General features: G+C 38.8%; 1 protein-coding gene across 1 annotated transcript in view; it reads left to right on the top strand.

The window, feature by feature from the left end:
- The window catches only part of TRPA1 (transient receptor potential cation channel subfamily A member 1), a 51,873-nt gene extending 33,861 nt beyond the window's left edge, over nucleotides 1-18,012 (top strand). Inside the window, exons 18-27 of the mRNA XM_002922799.2 lie at nucleotides 2,261-2,331; nucleotides 3,056-3,218; nucleotides 3,958-4,047; nucleotides 5,800-5,969; nucleotides 7,507-7,636; nucleotides 8,036-8,218; nucleotides 10,954-11,022; nucleotides 14,899-15,009; nucleotides 16,582-16,679; nucleotides 17,319-18,012. Coding sequence (XP_002922845.2) covers nucleotides 2,261-2,331; nucleotides 3,056-3,218; nucleotides 3,958-4,047; nucleotides 5,800-5,969; nucleotides 7,507-7,636; nucleotides 8,036-8,218; nucleotides 10,954-11,022; nucleotides 14,899-15,009; nucleotides 16,582-16,679; nucleotides 17,319-17,529 — 1,296 coding nt within the window. The 3' untranslated portion in view covers nucleotides 17,530-18,012. The remainder of the gene's footprint in view (nucleotides 1-2,260; nucleotides 2,332-3,055; nucleotides 3,219-3,957; nucleotides 4,048-5,799; nucleotides 5,970-7,506; nucleotides 7,637-8,035; nucleotides 8,219-10,953; nucleotides 11,023-14,898; nucleotides 15,010-16,581; nucleotides 16,680-17,318) is intronic.
- Nucleotides 18,013-18,415: the final 403 nt, after the last annotated feature.

Below are 18,415 nucleotides of genomic sequence, written 5' to 3'. Positions count from 1 at the left end.
AGATTCTTCTGGAGGAGTGATTCTGATCTGAAAGCAGGCCCAACATGCGCAGTATGGACCCAAATTGCCCAAGACACTTAAGACCAACCAGCTCTTATTCCAAAGAGTACCTTTACATTTCCAGCAGGTGGAACTTGAAAAACATGCCAAGGTGGTCCACTGCAGTCTAAATCAGGGGTCTCAAACTCAAATAAATACAGGGGGAACAGGTAACAGATGGTTTAAAAGGAGGTCAGCTATCAGCATCAACAAATTGGTGCTGTGTGGGAGGGCAGCCCAGCCTTATAAACACTGGCAACAAACTAATACTGTGTACAAGCAAAAGAAAACCTATTTGAGAGTTGAATTTCCAAATGTGGTCTAGGGTCTAGATCTGTGCTAATATGGTAACCACGAGACACATGTGACTACTTAAAACTAATTAAAATTAAAGTTAAAAGTTCATTTCTTCATTTGTAGTAGCACATTTCAAGTTCTCAGCAGACTATGTGCCTTGTGGCTCTCCTTTTGAACAGCACATAGGACATTTCCATCATTGCAGAAAGTTCTATTGGACAGCACTGGTCTAGACCAGTTGGGAATTTTCATTCACTTTAAATGAGTTCGTTTCTCTACATGGAAGCCTTTGGTACAGACCGTGATATCAGCCATCACCTAAGTGATATCTAGAAGCTTACTGAGTACTTGGAGTAGGAAGGATGCAGAGTCACATGGACTTTATGCCCACAAGGCTGGCAGTGGAAACTGACTCTCACGTTGGCTTTATGCAAAGCATTTTACCTCTGCTGGAGTATGTTATGTTTTGCAGTTGTTATTATAGTTCAGACTCAATAGCCAAATGACCTAAAAGTAACTACTACAGCTATACTTAGGAGAATTTTTGTGTATGTATGTGGAGGTTTTTAAATTGTAAACTTAAAGAATAGGCAATACCTCTATCAGAGTGCATTGTTTCCACCACCAGAATGAGAATAGGAGGAAATAAAATCTTTGTAGGTTCTAAAAAGTAATAGACTTAATAAAATATAGATTCAGAATAATCTATATGAAACAGTCTTGCTTGAATAAATACACTTCTCTTAGTGGATGACTTTTGGCATGATTGAATAGTTCTTTAATAACATGACAAACCTCTCCTTATTATAACTGAGCTGAGAGGGGTTCTTCTGGAAGGATAGCTGGTCTGTCATAGGAAATTATTGTGCACAGAAGTCTGAGAGCCTAGATGGACCCGTCAGTGCTTAGATTCAGGCAAGACAAAAGCCAGTCCCTTGGGCAGCTCTCTGCCAAGTTAGAACACTCCACACCTCTCTTTCCTCCTCAGGGAGAAGCTAGGAGTTGGAAATTTTCTCTTGATCTCACTGCTCTGTGCTGGGAGAGGGACTATGGCGAGTGAATGCCGTGAATTTTCCTGCTGTCTTTGATGTGGTTCTTCTTGGCTACAGGCTCACTTGGGGTGCAGGAACCTCTTAACTGGTTTTGGTATTTCTCACAAAGGCAGTTGTTGTGGGTATTGGTATTAAGTTGATGTCTCTTCTCTCCATGGGCATAGGAGGGTCTGGGACTTTCTGTTCCATCCTGCTGACATCACTTCCTCTATATATTTCTTGAATAAGTAAAAATTAATTTGGGGGCATCTGGGTGGCTCAGTTGGTTAAGCATCTGATTTTAGCTCAGGTCATGATCCTCAAGGTTATGGAGACTGAACCCCATGTTGGGCTCCACACCCAGTGTGGAGACTGCTTAAGATTCTTTCTTTCCCTCTCCCTCCTTCACTCCACTAAAAAAAAAAAAAAAAAAAAAAAAAATTTGAAATAGATACTAGTAGTTCCCAATAATTCATGAAAACCTAATAATGTACAAGCTAATTTACTATTTATGTGTATTACACTATTTAAAATTATTCTAGAAAGATAAGCCTGAGTTCTTCAAGGAAAAAACAAGGCTGTAGCTCTTCCTTATTTATATTTAATATCCTTTCCAGTTGTAATTTTGTATCAGATTAAAATGCTTATTCTATCTCAACTAGTGAAAAATTGAAAGAGACAAACTGAATCAAATAACTGCATCAGTATAAAATGGTTCTCTCTAGCTCGTTTTTTAAAAATATACATTCTTGCTATAATTTTTGATTTTTCAAACTTTCATAAAGAAGCATTACTTGTATAATATTAAGTTATAAAACCAGCACACAAAAAGCTTAGTTTGTACTTAATAGTTTAATAGAATTTGTTTTTATTCATCTTCCCTTATTTCTCAGGTAATGGTACAACATAACCGCATAGAACTTCTCAACCATCCTGTGTGTAAAGAATACTTACTTATGAAATGGTGGGTATTAGCTAGTATTTCTTTTTAATAATGCCCCCATTAAGTTTGTTTAAAGTCTTCTAATTAGGGGCGCCTGGGTGGCACAGCGGTTAAGCGTCTGCCTTCGGCTCAGGGCGTGATCCCGGCTTTATGGGATCGAGCCCCACATCAGGCTCCTCTGCTGTGAGCCTGCTTCTTCCTCTCCCACTCCGCCTGCTTGTGTTCCCTCTCTTGCTGGCTGTCTCTATCTCTGTCAAATAACTAAATAAAATCTTTAAAAAAAAAAAAAGTCTTCTAATTAATTTAGATTTTATTATTTTAATGTTTTATACCTTGAAAAAGAAATGTGAAGGCAAATTTTGGTATTAAAATGCTGTTATCTTTGACATTAAATGAAATATTTAGGGGGTGGAAATCTTTATATAAGACATGAAGAAGCAGTCCCCCTGAGCTTTGCATTTTAGTGGACAGTGAAATGAGAGGGGTACCTGGGAAGAGCAATCATTGTGGAAGTCAGAAAGTATGAGCTAAAGTCTCTGTTCTTCCATTAATGAGAGATTTTAAGTAAGTCATGATTTTCTGGGAAGTTGAGATTCCTTTTCTGAAAATGAAAAAAGGTGAATTTGAAGATGTTGGTTCTAAAGTTCAATGAATTTACCAAATAGATTTCTGAGAGAGATTATAACTACTTTTTCCACTTTCTATCTTATGTATTTTTTGTTGAAATTGTGATTTATTTTTGTAGGTTGGCTTATGGGTTTAGAGCCCACGTTATGAACTTAGGATCTTACTGTATTGGTCTCCTGCCTATGACCTTTCTTGTTGTCAGTATAAAGCCAGGTATGGCTTTCAACTCAACTGGAATCATCAATGAAACTAGTGATCATTCAGAAATATTAGACACCAAGGTATTTTCAATTGGTCTTCATATTTCAACTTTTTAAAATAAAATCAAAGGTGTGATTTTTTTTCTTAAAAATACTAACCCCATAATAAATCTGAAAAATAGGACTTTATTATAATTAGACTGTAGAATTCATATATGAACAATTTCTCCTAAAATCCTTTGTGGAATGAGAGGGAGTGTAAACAAATAGGTCAATAAATGAGTTTGTAAATTAAAGAGAATTGGCACGTATGAGATACTAGCTTTAATGCCGAAGTATAAAACTTTAAAATAGGCCTACAGGAAAGCAGATTTGTTACTGTCAGGGATTTTGGGGTGAGGGGGTGGTTCTTAGTGGATACAGGGTTTGTGTTTGGGGGTGATGAAAAGTTACAGAGCTAGAAGACGATGGATGGTGGTGGTGGTTGCCTTACCGTCACAGAATTATACATTTTGAAATGTTCGTGTAAACTGCAAAACTTCAAAAATGGTAAATTTTATGTGTATTTTACCATAGTAAAAAAATTTTTTTACATAGGTTTACAGATTCATAGTCTTGGTAATTTTTGAACCTTTCTTAAAAAGGACATTATGAAATGAGTATGAGTTGTCTTTATATTGGTATCACAGTAATTTTCTATTTAAATATGAACAGATGTAGGAATGAAGCCGAAGAAAAAATATTTAATAGTGGAAATTATGAAGACACTTAAGTGTTTTATTTGATATCCTTCATAACTGTTTTTACTTTTGTGTTTCAGAATTCATATTCTATAAAAGTTTGTATGATTTTAGTTTTTTTATCAAGTATATTTGGATATTGCAAAGAAGTGGTCCAAATTTTCCAACAGGTACACAATACATTTTATATCTATGAAGTTGCAAATCTTTAATATGCAGAACATAAATTCTAAACTATTACTGAAGCAATATACATCAGAATAAAATCACATAACTTGGCAAATGTGTGGATTGGAAATACCAAACATAAACTTTTCAAACTGTAGAAATCACATGATTTTAGATAAGACTCCTGCATTGAATGGTGCCTATTTGGTAAATCTGAAGTAAGGATGTTCTAGTTGTACTAGTCCATATGGCTCTGCTTGGCTACAAATGAACTTATGAATGCCTTTTCTGTATTTTCTCTGATATCAGATATTTTGCTAACATAACAGATTTTGAATTTGATACTTTTGAATGTAACAATTTATAAAGAACTTACTTGGTCCATGACTCCATTTCAAATGGGCTTTTGAATTACTTTCTTAATAAGAATGCTTTTCTTTATTGGATAAAACTTCAAGTTATAATAAAATTGGGGAACTCTTTATAGCATAATTTTTTTTTTAAAGATTTTATTTATTTATTTGACAGAGATAGAGACAGCCAGTGAGAGAGGGAACACAAGCAGGGGGAGTGGGAGAGGAAGAAGCAGGCTCACAGCAGAGGAGCCTGACGTGGGGCTCGATCCCATAACGCCGGGATCACGCCCTGAGCCGAAGGCAGACGCTTAACCGCTGTGCCACCCAGGCGCCCCTATAGCATAATTTTTACCTCATACCTTATTTTTTTAAATGGGTGGACCAAGTTCAGATCAGACTCAATAATTATGTGAATTATCTACAGGTCCTTACTTTGGCTAATAATTGGCATCAATCTTTTATTTCTCAGTGTGGAGGTTTAAAGTCTTTTATTTATTTTTTGGGGTTTTTTGCATCTTTTTATAAGATATATATCTTTTATACAATACCTCATTTTATGTGAAAATTTACTTTGTTATATAAGCACATTGATATCTGCATTAAAGAATGTTAATGATAGTTACAATGCTTCACATTTGTTTGACATGCACTGCAAGTACTTATATATGTGTATATGTGTGTGTGTGTGTGTGTGTTTATATAGTTGCAGTAAATTGTCACAGTTCTGAGAATTAGACTATATTGTTCCATTGTAGCTTAAATGATTTAGGGCACATTATTTAATCTTGTCATAATTTTCATTGTTTACAGATTACAGCCTGAAGTAAACTATAAAGTTATATGATTTCTCTAACAGAGTTGGTCTCCACATTTTTTTATTGATACTAAAATCATCGCCTCTATAGGAAATTTGATGTCCAAAACATGAAATCTTTAAGAGCAGGAAATGACATCAAATTGTTATGGTCCTTAAGTATTAGCACAGGTCTCAAACTTCCTTAGAAGCAGCTTTAGTTTATTTGTATCCTGAGAAATTCACATGTATGTCCTTACACAGGCAGAAAGGAATTAACTAAACTAACATGCAGCTCCCCAGGAATTTCCTTAAGAAGGAATGGACTCTACAGAGAAAGCCCAGAAAGCTGTAGAATTTCCTTTGGTATCAGATTCCCAGCGTGTGCCAGGTCAACAGAAGAGGCTGGGCCACCTCCAATACTGGTCCATACCCAGGGCTCTGAGTTCAGTCAAGGATGGTAGGAGCTGGCTTCTTGGTCCTAACCCTCTCCGGCTGCAGTGCCACAAAAATGTTGCTGCTGGTCAACGTGTGTGTGTGCGTGTGTGTAAGATGCCAGGTCTTGGTCTCTACATGTGGTAGTTCTGAATTCTTTTCAACCCCAGAAAAGGAACTATATTTTGGATCATGCCAACGCAGTTGAATGGGTTATCTACACAACGAGCATCGTTTTTGTGTCACCCTTATTCATTGGTATACCAGCTTCTGTGCAGTGGCAATGTGGAGCGATTGCTATATACTTCTATTGGATGAACTTCTTATTGTATCTTCAGAGGTAAAGCCAGCTTGAATGATTTCTATATCCCTTAGGCATTTTTAATATTAGAAGAACTATTTTAAGTACCATAAATTTGTAATTGGCTTGTTCCTTTTCCAGTTGTTTCAGATTGTGAAGATACCTTTTTGCACTATTAAGGAAAAGGTGAGGGAGGTTTGGAGCTCAGAGTGTAGACCAAGATTTCTTAACCTGGCACTACTGAAATTTGTGGCTAGATATAGTTTGATGTGGGGGGTGTCCTATGCATTGAAGAGTGTTTAGCAGCACTCCTGGCCTCTATCCACTAGATAACTAGTAGCAACACCCCCACTATCTGACAACAAAACATGTATCCAGATATTGTCAAATATCTTCTGAGTGGCAAAATCACCTGGGGTCAAGAACCACTGGTCTAGACAAATCTAGATTAAATGTGGGAAGTAAATGGGAATAAAAGTATAGGCTATTCTTGGCTTTACTTGGTATTATTTGCTAAGCATTTAGATTAAAATAATCAAAATGAAGTGATAGGTATGGGGAAGAACAGTGATATAAGAGAAAAAAGTTCAAAAAAACCTAATTCTAGTTGGGGAAAAAGGACTAAGCTCCCTTACCTCCCACACTTGCTAATGTTGAGATAATGTTATTTCATATAATCTTTACAATAATAAGAGGTAAATGTTATCACTCACAGTATATAAAAAAAGAAAATGAAGAGCTGAGTTAAGGAACTTTCCCAGGATCTCAGCTAGTAAGTGGACATTTTACCCATGTCTTTCTAACCCCAGGGACCATGCTTTTCCTACCACATCCTTTGCATCACTGTTCACAAGCACAGTGCTGTGGGGTTGAGTCCCGCCCTTTGGAAAGGACATGGTATGGTAGGAAGAACTGTGGTCTGGAAGTCAAGAGGCTTCAAGGCAAGTCCAGGTACTGGACTCCCTTGGCTTTGCTATTATCAGTGACCTTCGTGAGTTACTGGACATCTTTTGGGAACTTAGTTTCTGAGCCTCTAAAGTCCCTTTCAGCTTTAAAGTCTCACAGTTCCCCCTTTAACAAGTTGTCTTTGCCAAAGGAAAAGTCCAAATTGGTGGCTAGATGACACATCCATTATCTTCCTAAACACTTCACAATTTTGGTTTCTAGGAGCGAAAAAGGAAACCTCAGGAGGCCATGTAAATCATGGGGGTGCCCTTCAGGTACATGAGCTCATTAGAGTCTCCACTGGACGCACCACGTAACTCATCCCCAGGATCTCTTTATCAAGCTTTCGTAGCGCCGTCTGTGATCCTGGGAAGACGTTTCTCTCCTACTTTATTTGAAGTGATACCCAGTGGTCAAGTAGTAAAACAAAGATAAACATTAACAAGAAAAGAAAACCATTTGACAGTTTGAAAATAAGACAGCTATTCATGATTTCTCATGTCTCCTTTTTGAAAATGGACTCAGTTACTCATCCGTGAAACATACTACCTAATGCACGATAAACCTTAACACTGAATGAAATATAATTTGACCAGAAAAGTAAATACATATTTTAATTTAATTTTCCTAGATTTGAAAATTGTGGAATTTTCATCGTTATGTTGGAGGTAATTATGAAAACTTTGTTGAGGTCTACGGTCGTGTTTGTCTTCCTTCTCCTGGCTTTTGGCCTCAGCTTTTACGTCCTCCTGAGTTTGCAGGTGAGGCAGCTCCATCAGTAGTTGATTTCGTTGATGTGAATATTGGGAATACATGTTTATACTTAAATCTGAATGGCCTAGAAAATTAGTAGCATGGCAGTTTTTTTAATCTGATAAAATTGCCTTCAAATGATTTTTATTGGAGGAAAAAATATAGTCTAACTCAATGACTTTTTTCCATTGTCAAAATGTTTATATATAATGCATGATGATTTGTTTTAAAGAAAGATTTTTTTGATGACTTTATCGTTAATTAGTAGTTCTTACTACTTTCAGTAGCAATAGTCCTGTGACTTAAAAAAGTATTCTAAATATGATTTTTATCATTTTACTCTTCAGGAAATATTTTTTCATTATATGCATTTTGCATTTCACTTTTACCTTACCATCTTTTCTCAGGATGCTTTCAGCTCTCCACTGCTTTCTATAATCCAGACCTTCAGCATGATGCTAGGAGATATTAATTATCGTGATGCCTTCCTAGAACCATTTTTGAGAAATGAATTGGCATATCCAGTTCTGTCCTTTATACAGATTATTGCCTTTACCATGTTTGTGCCAATTGTGCTCATGAATTTACTTGTAAGTAATTTATCCTTATATTTTCTGTTTGTTGATCATTTGGGGTATTTAGCAATGATAATTATTCTTATCCTCCTTCATCTCCCATCATGAAAGGAAAAAGAAACTATTATAAAATCCATTCAGTCAACATTCATTTAGCATGCCAGGCACAGCATGAGGCCCAGGGGATGCCAAGATGCATTCACTGGGCAGATATTTATGAAGAATCTAGACACTGATCCAGGTGCTGGGAAATGGTGAATAGACCAATACCCAGTCCTTACATTATAACCTAGTCATGAAGTTAAATAGTAAATAAATAAATATGTAATATAATGTCATGGGGATGATAAATGCTATGAGGAAATACGAAGCAGAATAAGGAAATAAAGATGAATGGTGTGTGCTGCTCTGGGGTAGGGGTGGGGAGTCAGAGGCTGGACAGAGATCTTGGTGGAATGAAGGATTAAAACCTCACCTCTGCCTTTAAATTTCTCATTGACCATAGATTCAAGTGGGGAAGAGCCTCCCAGGCACGAGGGCATCTGTGGCATTCAGGTGCCATGTGTAAACCAGTTGCAGGCTGACCATCCTCAGTAGACACGAACATGCCCTTCAGAGAACCTGCTCCAGCCCTGAGCATCTTAGCCAATGCAGGCAGAGGGTGTCCCAGGTCCATGGAATGCCTGAGCTGATGTTACAGAGCATTTTTTGTCCTTATTCATTTATGCGTACATGCACACATTCAATTCACTTTTACTGAGTCTGCGCACCAGGGATTGTTCTATACAGTGTTTCTGGAAAGAAAAGAAAATATCGACTACTTAATGTTTTGATTCACTTACTTGATGCAACTCTAGAGTTTTATTTTGATGACCTAGAAAAGTAAAGGATAGCACTAAGAATAATGACGAATGACACAAAGCCCACATTCTTCCCTTAGAATCTCTTCTGTTTTAGAAGATAATTATCTAGGGGCGCCTGGGTGGCACAGTGGTTAAGCGTCTGCCTTCGGCTCAGGGCGTGATCCCGGCATTATGGGATCGAGCCCCAACATCAGGCTCTTCAGCTATGAGCCTGCTTCTCTCTCCCACTCCCCCTGCTTGTGCTCCCTCTCTCGCTGGCTGTCTCTATCTCTGTCGAATAAATAAATAAAATTAAAAAAAAAAAGATAATTATCTAGAAGAGGACTTGGCCTAGCAGTAGTACACATTGGTGCCATCTCTACCTGCATGTCTCAGAAGAAGGTCAAACCCAACAGAGCCAGACTGTCAGCGTGTGCTTTCCTTCAAACGCTGCTGCTGCCTCTCAGTAGCCCCTTCCTGGTCATCTGACTTAGATCACTGGAAGACACTAGATTCAGCTCTGCCCTTTCCTCACTTCTTCCAGTAAATAGCTGCCTCTTATGCCTACTTCCAGTTGGCTCACACCTTAGGGTTCCTCATCCATATTGCTGCAGTAGCCCAAAGGTTATCTGGTCTCACTTCTCTAATACTTCCTGCAAACTGTCACCACAGTGACGTTCTAAGGAAAAGCTGAACCTGTCAGTGACTTTTTCATCCTCCCCCCCCACCCCAAGACTCTTCAGTTCAGTCTAAACCTATCAGCATGGCATGCAAGGGTCCTCATGATCTGGATCTTACCCAGACCTCACCCAGCTCCCCACTGTTGGCATTAAATATATGTTAGCTACAATTAAATATTAGTAATTTATCTACTCTATGACTCACAAGATCAGATGTCTTCAGATCCTAGGCAAGTATCTTAAATGTGTGAAGCAGTCGGTATGAGACAGCTGGTTTTGATGGAGGCTGATATAAACTAGAGAGAATGCCCACCGAAAAGCTTCCAAATTAAAAATGAAAAACATTATCCTGCCAAATCCTACTTGTTGACTATACATGGTTCTCAGTGCTAGTCTGCACACCCTGGAATATACTCTTTCACTGCTCATTCACTCAGTAGCTATTTTGTATACCTACTATATGCCCTGTATGGTTCTAAGCACTGGGCATACAGTGCTCACTTGGACAGACTGAGCCCTTCTTTCATGCGGTTTACTTGACATTAAGCTTTTTGAGAGCATCAGCATCCAGGAGGCTGGTTCAGCATAGGCAGGTACTGATTGTCTAACAAATGTGCATCAGCTAATGTAAGTAAGTGGATTTCATTTGGATTGAGTAGAACTGAGCCGATGGGTTCCCCTCACCTAATTCTGTGAAGCCATGGATTTCTAGATGGAGTTACTGTTTGTTTTCGTTTGTTACCGAAGCCACACCTACCCCTGAGGTGTACTTCTTCCTGCCAGACCTACGTAAGGTATACATTTCTGCATCACCTCAGTTTGCTATTAACTTTTCCATTTTGTCCATACACTCTTGTTTACCTTAGATGCTAAACTCCTGGAGTTTGCAACCATGTTGCATGGCTGCCCCAATGGCATTTGATATTATATCACCCCGTCATCTCCAAAAATAACAAATTTTTATTTCAAATTAAAATGAATTTCAGATTAATTTGTGTGTCCTAATTTTTTATGATAACACTTAAAATTACTGAACCCACCAATGTGGCTACCATTGTCACAAAGATATACAGGCTTTGCAGTTTGCTGCAAGATGTGTTAGTCATGTGTGTTGAGGCCACTGCTAGGCAATTACATGCTCAGTCTCTCACTGCAGCCAAAGAGATCTTGGTGCATTTTTAGGTGAGCCATTAAACTGGTGATGACTCTGTGCTGTGATGTTTTTCAGATTGGCTTGGCAGTTGGTGACATTGCAGAGGTCCAGAAGCATGCATTGTTGAAGAGAATTGCTATGCAGGTAAGTATTGTATTTATTTAAAACTCCTTGAAATTAGCATCATCTTAATTATTCATGTATGAGGATAGCTGCATTCTGTGAACAGTTATTTAAAAGATATTTTATTAGTGCTGAGAAGCACTAATCATGTCTGCTGTAGTCAAAGAATCCAAAATGATGAAAAAATTTTCCTAGAACAATTTCAGCAGAGAAACTGAGAAATTATCTGGGCCTCTTTAAATGTCAACATGTGGCCAACCAGGTAGCTAGTTGCTAAATAAGAATATGACAGGTGTGAGGTATTCTGTCTTATCACAGCCCTGCTGGTCCAAGGAGCTCCTGATATTATGGCCATAGCAATGCAAGGTTCCCACATCACATGTTCTATTGAAATGTTCACTGCATCCATGAGATTTTGTTCCTTTGTCATATTCCTTACATTTTTCTAGATAATTCGATGTAGACTTCACTGGAGTCAGAGGCTTCTGGATAGGTCCTTGGCTGTTGAATCTTGTGAGGTGGTCTCCTATTACACAACGCAAAACTATTTCTATGCTCTTATTTGCATTGTCTTTAAATTTCAAATTTGAATGGGAATATTTGATGCTTCAAAAATATCTGATGACCAGTTGAACATACACATTCAGAAACTTAGGCCAGTTCAAGAAAAAGACAAATTCATGGTAAGATTTATACTTGACCCTCTTCACTTTTGTCATGCTGCTTTCTTCTCTGTTACTCACTCAGCTACCTATTAGCATATGTTTATTTCTGAAAAATGCTCCAGTACACGTGTGTGGCACACAGTACAACTTAGCATGAGTCACCCAGTTACTTACTGACTTTAATAAGTAAAATCAGTCTAATTAGAGAGCACATCAACATTCAGAGTATAAAACATCAAAATCAACTTAGAACCATCCTTAAACTCTCTTTTCTGTGACTAAGCTGTACATTATACAGAGGGCTTGGCACACTTAAGGGACAAGAATATTACATTAAAATGGTTAAAATGTTAGGTACAGAAAATGAATGCAAACACAGTTAAGGAAATGCTACATGGAAGAGCTGGCAAGTGAGTCAGACATAGAAAAATAGGATTTAGGGGGCACCTGGGTGGCACAGCGGTTAAGCGTCTGTCTTCAGCTCAGGGTGTGATCCCGGCATTATGGGATCGAGCCCCACATCGGGCTCCTCTGCTAGGAGCCTGCTTCTTCCTCTCCCACNAATAGGATTTAGGGGGCACCTGGGTGGCACAGCGGTTAAGCGTCTGTCTTCAGCTCAGGGCGTGATCCCGGCATTATGGGATCGAGCCCCACATCGGGCTCCTCTGCTAGGAGCCTGCTTCCCTCTCCCACTCCCCCTGCTTGTGTTCCCTCTCTCGCTGGCTGTCTCTATCTCTGTCGAATAAATAAATAAAAGCTTAAAAAAAAGAAAAGAAAGATAAGGTTTAAAAGAGCAAGCCCGTCCAGAAGGGCGGGACCCGGCAGGAGCAAAGGGCTGAAGACAGCACAAGAAGTTGGGCTAAGGAGGGGTGAAGGGCCGTCTGGCCTGGAAGGATGGCTCCTCAGAGGGTACGAAGGCTGCTCAGGAGATACAGGGCTTCATTTAAAAATAGCAAAAGAAAACCTTAGCTTTTTTTTTTTTTTTTTTTAAGATTTTGAGTAATCTCTACACCAATCTGGGGTTCAAACTCACAACCCTGAGATCTAGAGTCTTGCTCTATTGACTGAGCCAGGCAGGCACCTCAGAAAACCTTAGCTTTGAAAGAAAGGGCAGTAAATGATGAAAGTGCTTCAAGTTACTTTGTTAGTAAGTGGACCTTATTATCAGCTCTTCCAAAGAACGAGAACAAAATGAAAGTGGTGTGTAAGATGATCTGTTACTATCTCCATTTAGTGGAGAAAGATTAGAGGAAGGAAGAGCTAACTGACCAGTTACTACTGTAACAAAGATGGAGTGCAGGACTCGAGGGAGGTGGGTGAGGAGAGGGAAAGAGATGTATCGACCTCTTCGCAGGCTTGTCAGCAGTACTTCATAACAACTCTTGCAAAGATCAAGGAAAGTAAGTAAAAACACAAGAAGCAACAGCAGTACATAAGACATCTGGGGGAAGCCCACTAAACCACACTGTCAGGACAGTGGATATGAAAAGCACAGTTCTATATTAGATTTGATCCCTTTGCTGAAACACAACAGCACAAAGGCCTGTAAAGGAAACAGGCAAAGCAAGTGCGCCTGTTATCCATCATGAAGAGCACTGGCTAGAGAACCAGGAAGCCATTCTCTTATTTCCCCTAAGCTGTTTTTTAAGCAAATCTCTACATCCATGTACAACTCTCTCTGTCAGACTTACAACCTCAGTCTGAGGCCACATCAGAACCGGAGCATAAGGGGACGGCAGAGAAACATTTAGTCTTCTCACAAAGTCATCTCAGCCCTAAGTGGGGACAGAGAGCTCCTTGGGGCGGTGCATGCTGGGAGATGTAACAGTTACTCAAACACAGGCGTCGTGAGTATTTTGAGGAGCTTGGAGCACTTTAGTTTTCAACATTAGCATCCCCACTTCCAGTATAGGCTGGCAGCTGTAGACATGCCACGTGTACAGACAGGCCGCACATCACAAATGGAGACCCACGGAGCCTTACCTTCCACATGGGAAACCCACCAGATAGAGGAGGTGAAGATGAGCCCTTAGCCACAGGGGCCATGTTCAGTGGGTCCCTCTAGACCCACCAAGGTTGGACTTGAAGCTCTGCTTGCCATCCTCCCCAGGACCATATTTGAGAAAGGAAATCTGGCAGGTCCTATGTAGAAAATGAACAGAGTTAAGACACACCTCGTGCTTTGTCTGTTGGCAGGCGCTAGACTTGAATAAATCTTTTTCAATCAAGTAAGTGAATGATAACACGTGACCTCTGAAAAAATGTCTATTGCAAGAGGAAAGAAATATTGTCTTTAAGACCCAAGGGAAAAGGGAACCTTGGAATTTATTTATTATAGAAACTCAAATAAAATATCTAATTAGTGTCATGAATAAAATAGAAGAAAACATAGCTGTTCTTGAAACTGGAATATATAGCATGTTAAGTGGTGGTAAGTGCTATAAAAATAGGGAAGCAAGATACAGAGTGTTTAAACAGGTGGTCAGGAAAGTTCTTAGCATCTCACCATTTGTGGATGTGAACCACTGAAATGCCCATTTATAAAAAAGCTGATGGTCTTAGCAAACTCTCACCTACATGGTAATTACAAAAAATACATCTAAACAACAGACACAAAGGACTATAAAAAAGGAGAAGATAAATTTGGCAAACAAAAAGAAAAGTAAATATCAACTCAAGGTTAATCTGTTAAATGAGACAAAAGATTCTATCTCTGAAAATAGAAATTAGACTCAAGATAGGTCATGGATAAACCATTTTGCACCCAATAGCACAGCATGAAAAGTCGAAGTACTACCCTTCGATGTGGCAGTTGGCATCGTTTCACTGGTTCCTGTCGTGGTCCTCCCTCTAAGCTACAGCTTCCTCCCCCGTCACAGGTGTACACCATGCGTGCCGCACCGCCCGGCTGTGTGTAGCTTGCAGTGCGGTGCCCCGAGTATGGGCCAAGTCTTATATGCCCGGTGTCAGTCATGGTCCCTGAACAGTGAACATCTGCTCACTTACACTCACTTCCTTTTTTAAACAGTTTGCCCCAACTGCGGATCGCTGCCCCTGGCTTGTCAGTGGATGAGCTGAGAGACAGGGAACCTGGCCAACCCGGCTGCTTGTGCATAAAGCAGGACACAGGAGACAGTTTTCAGTTTGCTGTACTAATGGTTGCTTGTGTGTGATGTAAAAATTCCAGATGCTTATTAATGATTCCTCTCAATAAATCCAAACTGCACTGTAGGTGGAACTTCATACCAGCTTAGAGAAGAAGCTGCCCCTCTGGTTCCTACGCAAAGTAGATCAGAAATCCATCATTGTGTATCCCAACAGACCCAGATGTACGGGGTTACTAGTAAGTACATGTGCAAAATATCAGCATGATACATTTGACATTTGTTCATTGTGTTATCCTTAAGGGTACCCTTTTATAGACTGAGTCGCCCTACCTGTGGAAACAAGTAATTGTGATTTAAAAAAAAAAAAAAGTGCATGATTAACCCACAATGAGAAAGTGCTGGGCAATGGGGAAGGAGGAATTTGTCCTACTGGTTCATTCACAACATTTGTGTTAGGTGTGTACCACATCCCTGTGAGAGTAGATGGGTGGGTTGGTGGATCAGCCATGCCCTGTATCTTTCTTACGGTGTAGCTTTTTTGTTTTTCCTAGTCACATGTCAGTTACATATATGTGCAAAAAAATGTGTGTGCAAATATAGAGCATGTATGTACATAGGCTCAGATATATACCCACACGTGCATGGGGAGTATACATTATAGAAAATATATTAAGTGTTGAAGACTAAGCAAGCCACTGCACTATAATGGAAAAGGGACTGTACTGAGAGAAGTACTGGATGCTAATCTTGACCATGCCTGGGCTTCCTCCTCTCTCTATGAATATTCTTTCTGACTTCTTTGCATATTAATTTTCCATTGCATAGCCATGAAATGATAAAGTCGATCTGAGTATCGGCCTAGGCTTTATTCTAACTACACTGCTTCCCTGTTTAATTTCATTCATATCCATGGTTGCAACTACTCCTAAAATACAGAAGGCTCAGCAATTGATTCTCTAGCCTAGTTCCAGGCTCCTATGTCCAGCTGTCTACCTGACATCTTCACTGGTATGTCTCAAGGTACCTCAAATTCTGCATATTCAAAACAAACTCATGCAAAAGAAACTCACAATTTTCACTCCTCCCATGTTTTACTCCCCCTGCAGAGAAAAAAATGAAAAAAAGCCTCTTCTCTCTCCAAAGTTTCCTATTTCAATTAACGTCAACGCCATTCGTTTGCTTGTGCAAGATGTCATGCTTGACATCTCCTTCCCCTCTCCTGACCCCTCACACCCGGTCACTCTCGTGTTTGGTTGGTTAGGCTTCCTGGATGGCCTATGTGGACTGCCATCTTCTCTTGCCTGGACTCTTAGAAGTGCCTCATTCCTAGTTATTTCATATCTGCTCTTGACCCATTCCAGTCTACCAATGGTTTGAAAGACACTAAATTTTAAAAATATATATTAAAATAGCATTTCAGAAATGTCCTCATGGGAAATTCAGATGTGTTGGATAATGGTGCAGTTTTAGAGAACTAATCCTGCATGGAATACCACCACTTACGATGAGCATTTTTCATGAAAAAGTATAAGATGATCCAGTTATACCTTTTCATAAAGTCTTTCACTCCAACTTCCTCCTTCTATATTATCTGTACGTCTTGTACTTTATGTAATATTCATGATTTGTTTTATAGCTCTTTATATGTCTGTTTCTTTCAACAGCTTGTGAGCTCCTTGAGGGCCGTAGCTGTCTTGGCTATTTGTGGTGCTGGCTACCTGGTTCAGCAGCTGAATCGCAGCACATGTGCAAGAAATAGTTCCTGAACTGAGTTCAACCTGAGTAACTATTCATTTTTTATCCCACAGCGTATATTTCATTTTTTTTTTTGCACCAAAGAAACAAGACAGGAAATTCCAAATGTTGACACGTCTCTAGAAATAGAAATATTAAAGCAGAAGTACCGGTATGTGTTTTTCTTTATATCTGCATTTGAGAAACTTAAAACTTTTAAGTAATGATGTATAAGGTTATATTGTATATTTGCGTTTACCTCCCATATTAAGTCATACTTTAACTGACTGACGTCATAGTGTATTGAGAATCATGAGAAATTTTTTAGACCCAACAACTTATTTGCTGCAATTCACCGGTGTTGCCAGTCAGTATCTTAAACTGCATTCCCATGAGCCATCTGCATTCATACACCAAAGCTTTGAAACATTTTGAGGATTCCTAGAGAAGTTATATAGTGTACAGTGGTTAAGCATGAGGGCTTTAGAGTTAATTTACCTGCGTTTAAAGCCCTGTTCAACTGCTTATTAACTCTATGACCTTGGGCAAGCCACTTACTCTTTCTGTGCAACAGCATTTTAATCTTTAAAATGGGAACAAAAATAAACTGGCCAAGAACTAACAGTACAACCTGAAGAAGAACACTTAAACTTAAAAAATGTGTATTGCTTAGAAGGGTTATGACACCATGAAGCTATGACCTGACACAGCCCATCTGATAAAAAATACTTCTAGTAACCCAGGCTTTTCTGCACACGAGGACTGAAAAGATAATTGATGATAAATTCATAAGACATGTATATCCTTTTAGGCTGAAGGATCTCACTTCTCTTCTGGAAAAACAGCATGAGCTTATTAAACTCATCATTCAGAAGATGGAAATCGTCTCAGAGACAGAGGATGAAGATAACCATAGTTCTTTTCAAGACAGGTTTAAAAAAGAATGGTTAGAACAAAGGAATAGCAAGTGGAATTCTGTGTTGAAAGCAGTAAAGACAAAGACACACAGCCCTTCACATTAGCCTGCAGTGGGGCTTCCTGGGGGGAGCAGTTTGCATGACCCTGTTGGGTCCAATTTCCAGTTTGGCGAAAGTGAGGAAAAAGAAATATGATTCTGATTTCACTACATGTGAAAGAATGGTTCCTGTAGTATTTGTAAATTATTCCTTTCTATTCATATTTTATGCCAATTAGTATGTATAGAGAATATCCTTGCTAGTAAGTTCAATTTGCACTTCACTTCTCATTTGAATGGGTAGAAAACTAATTTGTTAGAACACACATTTTAATGATAAGTACTAGTAAATGTAACTGTTAACCTAGAACACAAATGTCAATACTGGATTCCTGCTTGATAATTATACAATATGTAATGTATTAGACAATAAAGTATTATTATATTAGGTTATACCATTTGGTATGCTTTTTTTCGTGTTGGAAGAACCTGTGGGTGGAACACTGTGTACTCTGTTCCAACTATAATAAATTGCCACACCCTTCTTGCTGCTAACACACCTGATGTCACTTTGAGTTGAGACCCAAATTAATAGACCTTATAATATGCATGAATTTTACTATATAGCATATGTTGTTTCTATATTTTTGGTTTGCTAATAACCGTAATAAATGTACAACCTATATATTCACCCCACTGATTATTGTGTGAGCTTTTTACTACATTTAGTTTTTTGAGATTTGTAAAAATGCTTCCATCACATATGGAACCGGAGAAAGACACTACAAAAAAAAGAGAACTGCAGGCCAATATTTCTAAATGGACATAGATCCTCAGTGAAATATTAGCAAACTGAATCCAACAATACATTTTAAAAAATCATACACCACAATCAAGTGGGATTTATTGCCAGAATGCAAGGGTGGTTCAATATTTGTCAAACAATCGACATG

The sequence above is a fragment of the Ailuropoda melanoleuca genome, chromosome 9 (genome assembly GCF_002007445.2).
Source record: "Ailuropoda melanoleuca isolate Jingjing chromosome 9, ASM200744v2, whole genome shotgun sequence".
Classification (NCBI taxonomy): Eukaryota; Metazoa; Chordata; class Mammalia; order Carnivora; family Ursidae; genus Ailuropoda; species Ailuropoda melanoleuca.
Note: the sequence above shows the minus strand (reverse complement) of the source record. Positions and strands in the feature narration are given on the sequence as shown.